The sequence below is a fragment of the Mirounga leonina genome, unplaced genomic scaffold (genome assembly GCF_011800145.1).
Source record: "Mirounga leonina isolate KUSES-001 unplaced genomic scaffold, KU_Mleo_1.0 Mir_180, whole genome shotgun sequence".
NCBI classification, from domain to species: Eukaryota; Metazoa; Chordata; class Mammalia; order Carnivora; family Phocidae; genus Mirounga; species Mirounga leonina.
In genome coordinates this window covers 11,691,793-11,706,786 of record NW_023270469.1, presented here as the reverse complement: position 1 = coordinate 11,706,786, position 14,994 = coordinate 11,691,793, and the positions used below count along the sequence as shown (strand labels likewise).

At 40.7% G+C, this 14,994-nt stretch overlaps 1 protein-coding gene across 1 annotated transcript in view; it reads right to left on the bottom strand.

Moving 5' to 3' along the window:
- Positions 1-8,414, bottom strand: part of CFDP1 (craniofacial development protein 1) — a 122,678-nt gene extending 114,264 nt beyond the window's left edge. Inside the window, exon 1 of the mRNA XM_035024767.1 lies at positions 8,229-8,414. Coding sequence (XP_034880658.1) covers positions 8,229-8,292 — 64 coding nt within the window. The 5' untranslated portion in view covers positions 8,293-8,414. The remainder of the gene's footprint in view (positions 1-8,228) is intronic.
- Between the last annotated feature and the right edge of the window lie 6,580 nt (positions 8,415-14,994).

Sequence of the window (14,994 nt, the reverse complement as noted above, 5' to 3'; positions counted from 1 at the left end):
CTAGTACTTTCCTCTGTTCTTCGTCTAACTAAAATATCATTTCCTTAGGGAGGTTTCCCCATCTCTGAAGACTAGGCTAAGCTACCCTATTCTAGGCTTCCATGACAGTCCATATTTCCCTCTATAAATGTACCTACTTATATTTAATGTTTGCAATTTCTGCTATGCTCTACATACCATGAGGACATGGATCTTGTTTGTTAAGGATGTGCTGAATGAATGAATGAAGAGAAATTCGAATTCTACTACTATACTGTTCAAAGAAAAAATTACTGTTCCCACTGTATCTTGGATATCTTTCAAAAGTAATCAAAAGAGACCTTGAGAAAAAAGATATATAAAGACTTCCAGTTAGACACAGCAGAAAGAACAAACATGCCTAGTTCCCATCTTCAGATACTAACATTCAGGGGTCCCCAACAAGAGGGCGTTACCCAGACGCCCAGGATAACTACACTCTGTGGGCACCAGTCAATAAATCCTGTCCACATAGAGATTCAACTAGGTTCTTTCTTTTTTACTTCATGTAGACTTTTATTTGAAGTATAATACACACACTGAAGAACACACAACATACAGCTCAATGAAATTACACAAAGTGAACACATTTGTATAACCAGGCCCAGCTCAAGAACCAGAACATGAACCAGCATCCCAGAAGGCCCCTCATGCCCCGTTCCAGGCATCAGCCACCACCCTATCCAAGAGCTATCCTGACTCCGAGTATCAGAGATTAGGTTTGTCTCTTTTTGACCCTTAAACAAACAGAAGTCTACAAAATACACTCTGAAGTGTCTGGCTTTTTTCACTCAACATTCTCTGTTGGTCACCCATACTGCTCATTGTAGCTCTAGTTTATTCACTCTCATTCCAAAATAGTGTTTCATTGCACGACTGTACCACACTGTATTTATCCATTCTGCTGATGAACATTTAGGTTGTTTCCAGTTTGGGGCTATTACAAATAGTACTGTTTTGAATATTCCTGTACATCCAACCAGCTTCTAAATATTTCACTCACAATGAACCAAGGGGCCACCAAACACTTGAGGAAAGCCTCCAATATGAAAGGCAAGACAGAAAAACAAGAAAGGAATTCAGGGGAAATAGAATTTAAAAAAACCCAACAAAACCCTTTATAATTAATATCCTCTAAAGAGATAAGAGAAAGTATGGCATTCATTAAATAGTGACTTAAACATTTTTCAAAAAACTTTAAATAATTTTAAAAACTCTTGAAAACTACAAATATGATGGCAGAGATTTAAAAAAAGAACAAAGTTGATGAGAAGGAGCCAGTCATGTGAAAATACACAGAATACACATCCAAGGCTGAATACCACAAACCAAGTGATAAATGAAAGTGTTTCCTGAACAAAGGACTGAGTTCCAGGCTAAGATGGCAGTCTGAAGGCACAAATGTCATTTTGCTTCCCCTGAAACCCCAGTAAAATCACGGCAGCAAAAAAACTTTTAAAAAGCACAAACCTACAAGCTAAGTAGGCATATAGCTGCATTGTATTTGTTTATATTTGCAAAAAGCAACACTGGAAGGATAAGCAAAATACTAATGAAATAGGTGCCTTATAAGGGTCAGGGTAGAACAGAGTGGGATAGTCAGGGGTAGAAGCAAGAATTCTCTGTTCATCTTTCCTAAGAATTTTGAAAAGCCCTTAAATTAAGAACAGTTTGAATAAACAAATACTTGTTTGAAAAAATAACTGTGAACCCAAACAATAACAAAACTGACAAAGAAAGGATTTATTCCAAGGACTTCAGAAACAGTATTTTGACTATACACCCTTAGCAAGACCCATTGCAAAGACAAAAAATAAACAAAAAACAACAACTCTATTCTGTGTAGTAATGTTCGTATTTTGTTTTGTTTTTTCCTTTTAATTTTATTTATTTATTTGAGAGAGAGAAAGAGAACATGGGGGGAGCAGAAGGACAGGGAGAAGCAGGGTCCCCACTGAGTAGGGAGCCGGATGTGGAACTCGATCCTAGGACCCTGAGATCATGACCTGAGCCGAAGGCAGACTTAACCGACTGAGCCACCCAGGTGCCCAATGCTGATATTTTGAAACTATTTCCTTTATATAACAGGTTAAAGCAAGTAAGTACTATGTTAATCATGTCAGGGATCCAGATCTTCAGAGTAAGAGAAATGACACATGATTATAAAATCAAAGAAATTAGATGAAAATTCAAATGTTAAAACTGAACTAAAAATATCAATATGAGGGGTGCCTGGCTGGCTCAGTAGGTAGAGCATGCAACTTTTGATCTCAGGGTTGTAAATTCAAGCCCCGTGCTGGGTGTAAAGATTACTTAAAAAATCAAATCTTTAAAAAAAAAAAGAAAGTATCAATATGAACTCTCTTTTTAAGATAAACATTTTCTAGTTCTGTTCACTGAAATGGCAAAGAAACAATGTCACTTTGGTGGCAATGAGCATCTCTTCAGAGTCCAGACTATGTACCTCGATATGATTCATCATGAAAAGGGCTCCCAGCCAATTTCAGGTCTGAAGGAAGGAAAGCACAAGGTGAAACTGGGACATCCTGCTGTGTCAGAAAGCAAGGAAGTTATTTAAGAATACAGGGTCACATTAAAACGATGTAAGATCCAGCTTGAAAGAACTCCTAGTGGCCAAAACTGGTAACTTGAGCATTAAAAGGAGTAACTGTTAGTTGACTAAAACACATTGAAACAATAAAAATCTATAAGCTCTTTGTGATATTTTTTTTAAAAAGACAAAAAGTAATTTGCACTGGGGTGCCTGGGTGGCTCAGTCGGTTAAGCATCTGCCTCCGGCTCAGGTCATGATCCCTGGGTTCTGGGACTGAGCCTCGTGTCTGGCTCCCTGCTCAGCGGGGAACCTGCTGCTCCCTTTCCCTCTGCCCCTCCCCCTGCCTGTTCTCTCTCTCTCAAATAAATAAATAATTTTAAAATCTTTAAAAAAATAATAATTTATACTTCTTAAAGCTACTATTAAAATTATTCCCTACTTTGAAAGTTAATAATTAAAGAAAATGAATTAAACACTTATCCTTTCCCAATTGATGAGGGAAAGCAATACTTTACAGAAGAACATCAACTAATAAATGTAGAAACACCACAGAATTAGAAAAATACCACTTTTCACACTGTAATGATAGTAATTTAGGCAAGGATTATCAAGTAATGTTTTAAAAAAATGAAGTTTTAACCATTAAGTATTACACAGAATACTCCAGTTCCAAGGGAAGAAATTACACAATAGAGGGATCAGACTCTCATCCCCTGAATCCGGTAGTCGCAACTATGGGAACGAACCTGGGGTTGCATGTCTTTCGATGTTATGCATTATGAAACACACAGTCATCTATAAGGTATTCTAGCTAAAAATATTTCATCTGAACCCATCGAGCATTTAGATCTAACTTCCAGAAATTTCAGAACTTCAGAATTCCAGTAATTTCAGAATTACAGAAAATTCAAAGGACAAAGGAACAACCTAAAATACAGGGAGGGAGCGATCAGACAAATCCAGAAGGTGAGACATTCTGCAGGACATACCTGCTTGATCTCTTAGGCAAATCAATGTCATTACAGAGCATGCTAGATTAAAACAAATTTAAAGGATGGGACAACTAGATGATATGGGTAGTCCTGAACCTAACCGTGATTTGGATAAACAAGCTATATAGTCTATTCTGGGTCAAGTGGGAAAATCTGAATAAGGTCTGTATATAAGATGAGTCCAAAGTTTACTGAAATGAACAGAGAGATTGTTCACTGAAAAGAGCAGGTCACAAAGTAACAGAAAAAGTATGATTTCAGGTTGAGGTTAAAATACAAGTATCTATACCTGGGTGTAGAAAAAGAGTTCACTAAAGGATTCACTAAAGGATTAATACTGATAATGCAATGATTCTATTTTTTGATGCTTAACTGTCTGAATTTTCTAATTTTCTACAAAGCTCACACACTACTTTTGTAGTAATATAAGGTTATTTTTCACCATTAAAATGGGCAAATGTTGCAAACAGTTCAGACAAGGAGAAAAATATGGCTCTGGATCTCACATATGTAAAAAATGATCAGTTCCATTGATAAGAGATAAGCAAATTTTAAATTATACACATGCACAAAATGATCAAATTCCATGCAGTTACTTTGACAAAAAAAAAAAAGCAAAATAACGTCCCTGTAGATAATAACAAAGAACAAAATGAACATATCTTGTCCAAAGACTCAGAGCTTCCAATCACCTTTTTAGTCCTCCATGCTTAAACATGAGCCAAACAACTAAGAATCACTGAAAATCTGAGGAAGTATCTAACAAAACCAAAATACAGGGTGAACAAAAATCACCTTGGAGAAATGTTTCATGTCATGAGGCTAGCAGTATCTGATACTAAAACAAAACAAGGAAATTACAAGACAACTACAGACCAACATCCCTCATATACAGATGCAAAAATTCTCAACAAAATACTAGGAAACAAAATTCAGCAATGTAAACAAAGACTTTATTATTTATTTTGGAGGGGGAGAGCAGGTAAGCAGTAGGAGGAGCAGAGGGGGAGGGAGAAGGGGGAGGCAGAAAGAATCTCAAGCAGACTCCATGCTGAGCGTGGAACCCAACGTGGGGCTGGATCTCACGACCCTGAGATCATGACCTGAGCCGAAATCAAGAGTTGGACACTTAATCGACTAAGCCACCCAGGTGCCCCAGCAATGTATAAAAAGAATAATACAGCATGACCAAATGAGTTTTATCCCAAAAATAAAAGGCTGTTCAAAATTTAAAAAGCAATCACTGTAATTCACTGTATTTTTTTTTTAAGATTTTATCTATTTATTTGACAGAGAGAGACAGCGAGAGAGGGAACACAAGCAGGGGGAGTAGGAGAGGGAGAAGCAGGCTTCCTGCTGAGCAGGGAGCCCGACGCGGGGCTCGATCCCAGGACCCTGGGATCATGACCTGAGCCGAAGGCAGACGCTTAACGAATGAGCCACCCAGGCGCCCTGTAATTCACCGTATTAACAGGAAGAAAAATCATACAAAATCCTATCAACAGATGGAGGAAAAGCATTTGACAAAATTTGCCTCTCAGCAAATCAAGAGTAGAGGGAACTTCTTTAAGCTGATAAAATGCATCGGTGAGGAGCAGTATACCCAGACTGCCAGGGTTCAAATCCCAGCTCAGCTACTCTATAGCTGAATGATTTTGAGCAACTTGCTTTAATTCTCTGTGTCTCAATTTCTTTGTCTGCAAAATGAAGAGAATAGCACATACTCAGTAGTGAGTGAGCTAGTAATGTATTAGTCAATGTAAAGGACTTAAAACATGCACACACAAAAGGCATCTGTAACCCATAGCTAACATACTAAATAGTGAAATACTGATCATTTCCTCTTAAAATTGGGAACCAGGCAAGGATGTCCACTCTCACCACTCCTTCAACGTCATACTGGAAGTCTTACCAAGAGCAGTGAAGCAAGCAATAGAAACAAAAGACATACCTACTGGAAAAGAAGAAATAAAACTGTTTCTATTCAGACATCATGGTCTATGTTTTATTTGGGGGGGGTGGCCTTGGAACTGTTAATTTTGGTGATGATCACTCAACTCTAAGCATTTATCAAAACTGACAGAACAGTACACTGAAAAGAATAAATTTTACTGTATGTAAGTTAAACACTGAAAAATTTAAATTAGTATTAATATCCATAGAGCAATAAGCTACTTCACTATGAAATGAGAACATGTTGCTATAAAAAATGACTAAGGGAGAAAAAAGTTATTCAAACTTAAAAATATCAAAGGAGGAAAAAAATACAAGAGTTGAAGATACTGAGAATTTTCCATGGAGTGGAAAAAAGTCAAGAGTTAGAAAATAGAATGATAAAATTAGAGGGCCAGTCCAGAAGATCTAACGTAAGATTCAACATCTGAATAATGAGGTTTCCAGAAAAATAACAGAAAATGAAAAAAGGAAATTACCTCTCTCCAAAAGTTCCAGAAACCTAGGACAATGGATGAGAACAGACTCATACCACGGTATATCATTGTGAAATATTGGAAAAATCAGGAATAAAGAGAAGATTCTATCAGCTTCCAAAGATAAACCGATATATAAACAAACAGAAATCAGCAAAACAGACTTCTTAATAGAAACACTGGAAGCTAGCAAGTAATAAAACAATACCCTTAACATTCTGATGGAAAGCTATCATTACCATTACCATATCATTATAAAGCCTAAAATTATTATTACAAAACACAGAATTCTATACCAGACAAAGTATCAATTATGGCCTGGGGTCACACAGTTATCTTTAGAAATACTGTTTTGACACCTTGAATGTCTATTATACATCATCTGTCCTTGAGTAGTTGAGAATTTATTCTCATTTTGGTGGAACACGCCAAGAAAAAAAGGTAACACAGGACCCAAGAAACGGAATCCAACAGAAAAGGGAGATAAGTGGAACACCCAGAGTGGTGATGGTGACAAAAGATCCTAGGTTTAAAAGTGATAAAACCAAGGCAAACTGGAGGTCAGAAGGCAAAGATTGGACTTCAACATGAAAGTAAACGACTCTTTAATGAATCTGATTGCCTTGGGAGATGATTTACACAATTCTGAGAGTTTAGAGTCAAATTAATAGTAAGGACATAGACAACTAAGCAACGACAAATGGCAATTATTAATTCCACACAGAACAAGTTGTGTAGGAAAGGAATCACAGTATATGCCACATGGTTCAGACCTGAATGTGTGCATTACAAAAAAGTAAACTTGGAATACTGATCTAACCAAAACTGGACATGGTAACAATGGCAGGCTGGGGAGCTGGGGAGGGCCTGAGGGTGGAAGGATGTGTGTTGGGAATGATCGGGATGACCTAAGAGGGTATTAAAATAACACCTACCGAGCATGGGTTAAGTCAACATAAAATGAAAATACCAAATTAAAAAGTGGAAAGCAGTTTCTCCTGAGGAGGAATGAACAGGGATGCAGGGTGATGGGACCTGTTAGTTTTCAAAACAAGGCTTTTAGAAATAACTGACCTTTTTTTTTTTTTTTTAAGATTTATTTACTCATTTTAGAGATGGAGGGAGGGTCGGAGAGAATCTTAAGCAGGCTCCACCCCTAGCATGGAGCCCAACCTTGGCTCAATCTCACCACCCTGAGATCACGACCTGAGCCAAAATCAAGAGTCCCACCCTTAACGGACTGAGCCACCCAGGCGCCCCTGACTATGTTTAAGTATGGGTATGCACAACTTTGATTAAAATGAAAACTAGTTTTCAAATAACCACTCTGGCCATTACCATAAAACCAACGTTGGTGGCCAACAATGGAAACGGAATCAGGGAAACCAGCTGGGAATCCCAGCTATGGATAATCCTAGTGAAGAATAATGGCAGTTCAGTAACAGGGAGATGGACAAGGAAGCGGTCAGAAACCGACTTCTCACGTGGACACAACAGAACTTACCAACTGCTTGAACCAAAAGAGAGAAAATAAAAATGAATGATTCCTAGGGTTTTTGTTTTGCTTTTCCCCTGAGCGACTGTATGGATACTTTAAGTGAGATGGACAACCTGGGGAAGGCGCACGATTGCGGAAGGGGTAGGTGTGAGTGACAAGATTTATTTTGGCCCCCTTTAGTTTGAGAAACCTATACCAAAGACAGAGACACCTGAAAAAAGAGGACTAGGTATACGTCGCAAAGCGACAAAATGCATCATCCGATGAACTTTCTAATAACCATGCGAGGGCATACGGTGGATAGATTCATCTTGGACGTAGTGCTAGCGAGCAAGTCCCTCGGGACGGAAGGTCTAACGATAACGTCCAACGCTCACACTGCCTTTCAGAAGACCCGAGCGCCGGTGCAGTCGGCCCGGCTACCGACCGACACCGACAGCATCCCCAGAGGCGGGCGGTGTTCACGTGCGGGTTCCCGCGCTCCGAGAGGGGGCGGCGGCCCGAGCCAGGCCGCGGGCGTCGGCTGCGCGAGATTCCCCCGCGCACACGTCTCGGCCCGGGGCTACCGCGCGGACGGAGCAGGCGGGCGAGGAACCGGGGCTTGCACGGCGGGGTGGCTCGAGACCCGCGCCGCCGGGGCCACCGGGGCTCCCGGGCCACGCACGCCGGGCCGAGCGCGCCTCACGTGAAGCGCGGGGCGGAGCAAGGCTCCTCTCGCCTCCGGCCGAATCGCTCACCCGACGGCACGTAGTCTTCGTCCTCCTCCGAGGTGGAGAAGTCTTCCGAGTCGAATTCCTCCATGTCGCTGCCGCGCGGAGCGGGCGGAGCCACAGGACCTCAGCAGCTGCCCCAAACGGTAAAGCTCTAGGGAGAGACCATAGAGCTGCAGCGGGGGTGGGGGCGGCGGGGACGGCTGGGGCGGGGCCCCCACCCCGCAACGTGTGCGCATGCGCAGAGAGTTCTGCGTAGTCCAAACGCGACATTTCCGGGCCAATGCCTCGCGCCTGGCGGTACTGTAGTGGTCGACAGCGCATGGACTCCGCCGCTGGAGCGGTGCATGCTGGAACTTGTAGTCTTCAGCACCGTCCGGTCGCTCTGATTTAATAAATGTGCTTAAACAGAATTACATGTGTATGGGGATACAGTTGACCTTCGTTATTCACAGGTTGGTATTTTCGAATTCGCTTACTTGTTTAAACTTACTATAACCCCAAAAATCAATATTCGCGGTGCTTTCTGGGGTTATTCGCGGACATGCGCAGAGGGTGAAACTCTTGAGGCAACCAACGGTGCGGTATACGTGCTGAGGTTGAACAAGGCAGACACAATGAGCTTTCCTGCTTCATCTGTCATGCTGTAAATAATTGTCCTTTTCGCAGTCTATTCAGGGGCACGTTTTTTGCATTTTTGTGCTTTTTGGTGGTGATTTCGCTGTTTAAAATGACCCCCAAGCGTAGTGGTGAAGTCCTGCCTACTGCTCCTAAGCGCAAGAAGGCCGTGACGTGCCTTATGGAGAAAATACGTGTGTTAGATAAACTTCGTTCAGGCGTGAGTTGTAGTGCTGTTGGCCGTGAGTTCAATGTTAATGAATCAACAATCCGGTACATCAAGAAAAAGGAAGAGGAAATTCGTCGATCTGTACGTGAGGCTGCTCCGGAAAGTGCTCAAGTAACGTCTATAGTGCGCGAGGAAGCAATGGAAAAGATGGAAAAGCGGCTAAATTTATGGATTCATGAGATGACAACCGATAAAAAAAGGTGTGGTGGACAGCATTGTCGTGAGGCTGAAAGCCAAAGAAATTTATGGTCACGTTACCCAGGGCCAGAAAAATGTTAAACCTTTCTCCGCCAGCGCTGGCTGGCTTGCACGTTTCAAAAAGCGGTATGGTGTGAACAGTGTTAAACTCGCAGGTGAGGCAAGTTGTGCACATCAGGAGGCAGCAGACGAGTTTAAAAAATACTTGCTGAGTGTTATACGGGAGAAAGGATATGTGGAAGAGCAGGTTTTCAATGCTGATGAGACTGGCTTATTTTACAAGGACGTTGGCAAAAGAACCTATATAACGCAAATGGCCTGCAAAGCCCCTGGCTTTAAATCTTTCCAAGACTATGCAACCTTGCTCTTGTGTACCAATGCCAAGGGCGACTTCAAGTGCAAACCCCTAATAGTATACAGAGCCCAGAATCCACCAGCACTGACAGGCAAAAGCGTGAACCATATGCCAGTGCATTGGAGGTGGAGCAAAAAAGCGTGGATGACATCTGATTGGTTCCATAACTGCTTCATACCGGAAGTTGAATGCTATCTCCAGGGCAGAAACCTTGCCTTCAAGGTTTTATTAATTTTGGATAATGCCCCAGTCCATTGCTGTGAAGAACTCAAAAATGCCCACCCCAGCGTAGAAGTTCTTTTCATGCCCCCAAACACTACATCTCTCATCCAACCCCTGGATCAGGGGATAATAAAAGCTTTCAAGGCACACTATACCCGGGAGCTTTATAGCAAGGCTTTTGAGGCTCTCAAGTCCAACACGGAGACTACCATGTTGGACTATTGGAAGTCAGTCACTCTGAGCAACGTTATTGATTATGTTGGGACAGCCTGGGACAGCATCAAACAAACTACTATCAATAGCTGTTGGAAAAATGTTTGGCCAGACTGTGTGCAAGATTTTGAAGGCTTTGAAGGTGCTACAGAAAGTATAAACGACAGTGTCAAAAATATAATGCACATTGCACGGCAAATAAGTGGGGAAGGCTTTGATGACATGAAGGAGGAAGACGTGGAGGAAATTCTGGCAGAAAAGGCAGTAGAACCCACCAGCGAAGACCTGGATGAGATGGCAAAACAAGGCATTGGAGTCGGCAATGACGAGGATGAACATGAAAGCCAGCCTACAGCTTCAAGAATTGACCCTCTTACAGTGACTAAAATATCAGAATGGAATTCTGCCTTGGAAAGAATTTTCAATGACATGGAAGAGTGCGACCCTATGCTCGATCGCAGCCTCAAATTTAAGTGCCTCACCTCCACGGCATTTGCCCCTTATTCCAAGATGCTTAAAGATTTGAGGCAAAAAGCCAAGCAGATGAGGCTGACCCAATTTTTCAGGCCGGTTTGGAGGGAAAGTTGCCGACTCCATCAACAAGTCATGAGAGGCAAACTCCTGAGGTTGAACTGCCAAATGTGGACATGCTGCTGCCCTCTTCCTCTTCTGCAGAATAAATTCCACCTACCTCTTCCTTGGTTTTCGTGAGCGTTGGTGGTATAGTGGTGAGCATAGCTGCCTTCCTTGGTTTTCGTGAGGCAAGCCAAGGTCAAGAGGTTTACCCACACTGTGCTGCACCATCACACATCCTGCCGTTCCATCAACAGTAAGGTTCTAGTTAACGTTTTCATGAAATCTCTAATTTTTTCAGGACTCTATTTGCATTACTGTGTGGTATAACAGTATGTGTTCACAGTACTCTGTGTTTATGTGAGTATCGTATGTTATCCTGTGTGTTTACTACATGTACTATATACGTGTACTGCCTGTGTGCATATGACTGAGGGAAAGAGTTAATACAATCGCAGTATTGTGAAGGACATTACACAAAAATGCTATAATTGAAATATTGTTTTATTATGAAGAAATACTGCACATAACCATTGTAAGAAAGATGTATTTAAAAGGGTGTCTTTGGGGCGCCTAGGTGGCTCAGTTGGTTGGGCGACTGCCTTCGGCTCAGGTCATGATCCTGGAGTCCCTGGATCGAGTCCCGCGTCCGGCTCCCTGCTCGGCAGGGAGCCTGCTTCTCCCTCTGACCCTCCCGACCCTCCCCCCTCATGTGCTCTTTCAGTCTCTCTCTCTCAAATAAATAAATAAAATCTTTAAAAAAATAAATAAATAAAAGGGTGTCTTTGAACAAAAGCACACATAGAACAAGATTATGTATTGATCAGTTGACAAAAGTATTGTGAGCAGAGACTTGCAGGAACCCAACCCTGTATTTCCCCCAATAGTGGTTCAGTGTTCGATAATGGAGTGTGCACGGTGACTTTAGAGACATGACTACTGTCAACAGGAATCGACTGCATTCTAGAATTCAGACATCTGCACGAATCCTTCAAGTGAATCCATATGGAAGTATAGCTGCATACAATCTTTATAATTTTACCAGACTAAAATGTTTTAAGTTATAATCCAGTTATGGGAGGCAGTAATCAGAAACAAATACAGAGGAAGCATCAACAATTAACATCCTCTTTTTTCAGGTTTATGTTTTTTTCCAGCTGAAAATTGCTCCTCACTGATACTCTGGACTAGACTGGGTATGACTGACCCAGTCCTACAGTTACCTTAATTAAGAAAGAGATGAACACACATTTGTGATTAATAGGACATTACCGTGGCACTATGCCAGCAAACTTTTAAAAACAGCCTAATTGAAACATAATTTACATAAAATGTACCCATCTAAAGTACACAATGCAATAGTTCTGGTAAATTCACAGACTTGTGCAACTATCACACCAAAAATGAGCTCCTTACCCATTTCTCCCCAATCCCCAGCCTTAGGCTTAATCTTTCTGTCTCTATAGATTTGCCTATTCTGGACTTTTCATATAAATGGTATTATACAATATGTGGTCTTATGGGATTGTCTTCTTTCACTTAGCACATCTTCAGAGTTAATTTCTCTTGGATGTATACCTGCGGAGTTTCTTGATCATATAGTAATTCTGTGCTTTACCTTTTGAGGAAAACTGCCAGATTGCTTTCCAAAGCAGCTGTGTCATTTTACATCCTCAGCAGCAATATATGAAGGTTTCAGTTTCTGCACACCTTGGCAATGCTCTTGTCTCTGATTAAAGCCATCCTAGTGGGTGGGAAGCGGCATTTCGTCGTATTTTTGATTTGCACCTCCCTGTTCAATAATGATGTTAAGCATCTTTTCTTGTCTTTATTGGCCATGGTGTATATTCTTCGGAGAATGTCTATCCAGATCCTTTGCCCATTTTAAAATCAGGTTATTTGTCTTTTTATGGTTCAGTTGTAAGAGTTCTTTATATATTCTGAATACCAGTCTCATAAAACATAGGCCTTGAAAATATTTCCTCCTCTTGTGTGCCATCACTCTCTTGATGGCACCCTTTGAAGCATAACATTTTCTCATTTTGATGAAGTCCAATTTATCTATTTTTCTCTTTTCCCTGGTGCTTCTGGGCTTCTATCTAAGAAGGCTTTGCCTAACTCAAGATCACAAAATTTAACCCGTTTTGAAGTTTTATGGTTTTAGTTTGTGCATTTAGGTCTGTGATCCATTTCAGTAGATCTTCCTTATGGGAGGAGAATAGAAAAATAGATGTAAAATTAGGACCCGGTATTTGGAAGTTTAACATGCTCAGCCTTTTCCCTTGGACAGGGTAAGTGGTACCTGCAGTGACAAACCAGGACGTAGACTTTTGCCCCATCACTGGGGTCCACACCTGGGGAAAAGGATGCGTTGGGGTTCTCTAGCATACTTTCTCCTCCAGCATCATCTCATTTCTCCCAGTCTCCTCTTTACAGCTCACTAGCACTCCATACATTTGTTCAAATCACAAAGTTTCTAACCACTTTACCAGGGTAGGAACTATTTTCCATTGTTTCAAATAGCTTAATGAAGAGGCCAACTCAACGCTCAAAGGCATGTGTTATTTGACCTGAAAAGCATTTTTTGTGAATTCAAATTAGTTGCGCTTAAAAATATAGATTTCAAATAATCTAGATTTGCAACTTCCCTTGAAAAACTGGAAAATCTGGCTATTCTGGGCTCAAAATCCCACCAAGTAGAAATAGGCTGGAACTAAGCAATGGTTGGCCCGAGTACAAATTCCCTCAACTCCCTAGAAGATTCTTGGGCTCGTTAGTACTGTATTGTCTTAGCAATAGTTTATGGGGTCCACTTTACCATACTCAGCACCTTTAGCCCCTCATCTTACACAATATCTTTCCATTGTCCAATCTTGAGTTATCACCTTTTGAAAATTGAAGAAAAGTTCCTCCTGCCTTGGGTCCTGGATACGTATACAATCTTGGGGGCTTCCGGCCCAACTCTGCATGTAGGGTTCTCCTGGGGTCCTAGAAATTGCTCTGTACCTTGTTGCAAATGGTATTCACATAAATGTATGAATATGTAAAAATTAATCAAGCTATACATTTAAGATGTGTGCACTTTACTGTATATTATACCTCAATAAAAAATAAAAGAGAAAGAATGGGCAGTCTCCCGCCAGACATTGTATGTCTATCTATGACGCCTGGAACTGTAGGGGTCGTCTATCTTGGACTAGGATGTAAGACACCCAAATTGGACAATTTGCTGAAAACGGCAGAGCAGAGAAAGACTTCTGTGACGTCCCTGAGAGTGCTAAACCGACGTCGGAGCCACTCTTCATGTGAACCTACTATTGAAATAATTTTTTTTCATACACTGTATCAGCTCTCAGCCATCCCAGTGTGGAATCAGACAAAACGCTTCTTGACGGCAAGATACAGCCCACAAAGTGCAGTTAATAGGACTCAAGTTCACATGTGCATACAGTTTAATCACATCTTTGAACAAGGATTTTACCATAAATTAGTAAGAAATTGAATGTAAAAGAAATACAGGTAAACATATGTTAAGTACTAAGTTATTTAAAAATCCAAAAATCTAAGTCAGACTTTATTGCAAAAGATTAAATTCACTGGTCACTGTAAAAAAGAAATAACCATTCCAGTTCACAGAATTGAAATTCTTTATTGATAAACATTTATACCAGAATTAGAAATGTCAGTAGAAAAATAAAAATTTAAATTATTTTCTATTGTACAAAGATTTGATCATTTTGACTAGAGCAGTTAGTGAAATAATCTAATACAAAAGTTAAGCTGATTTTAGTCACAACCAGCCTAACAGAGTGCACAAAAAAGAAATGCACATACACAAAACTTGCTGCGTGTGGACAGCTAATGGCATGAGGGCTTCACATTCCAGGAAATGGTGTCGTAGGGAAGGTTGGTATGCACTGCAGTTGTAGTAAGAACTTAATTCACACCAGACACTGAAATCAAAAGCCAATATACAATTTAAAATTTAAAAAACATAAGGAGTGGTTTAATTATTTGCATCAGCTTTCTCTCACTGGTTTAAACATTTCCTAAGAAGTAATGTTTTACTGTAAAATTTAAAAATGAGTTGAGAGCACAAAGAGACATCCTTCTCGTGGAATATTCACTACACATTTTATATGGACTTGTCTTCACAAAATACCTTCATCCCCAAACCCCCATATTAAAGAATGAAGCTTTAATGATTGGGAGCTGCCTCTCTCCCCTGCATAAAAAAAAAAAAATTGGGGGAAAAAAAATAGGAAAAGTGGATGTCCAGCTGGGAAGGGGGGGGCAGTGCATAGGCCCTAAGAAAGCAGGTTGTTGGCAAAAATTCTTAAAAACTATAGTAAAATAAAATGTTCAACACATATGCCAGTATTTTT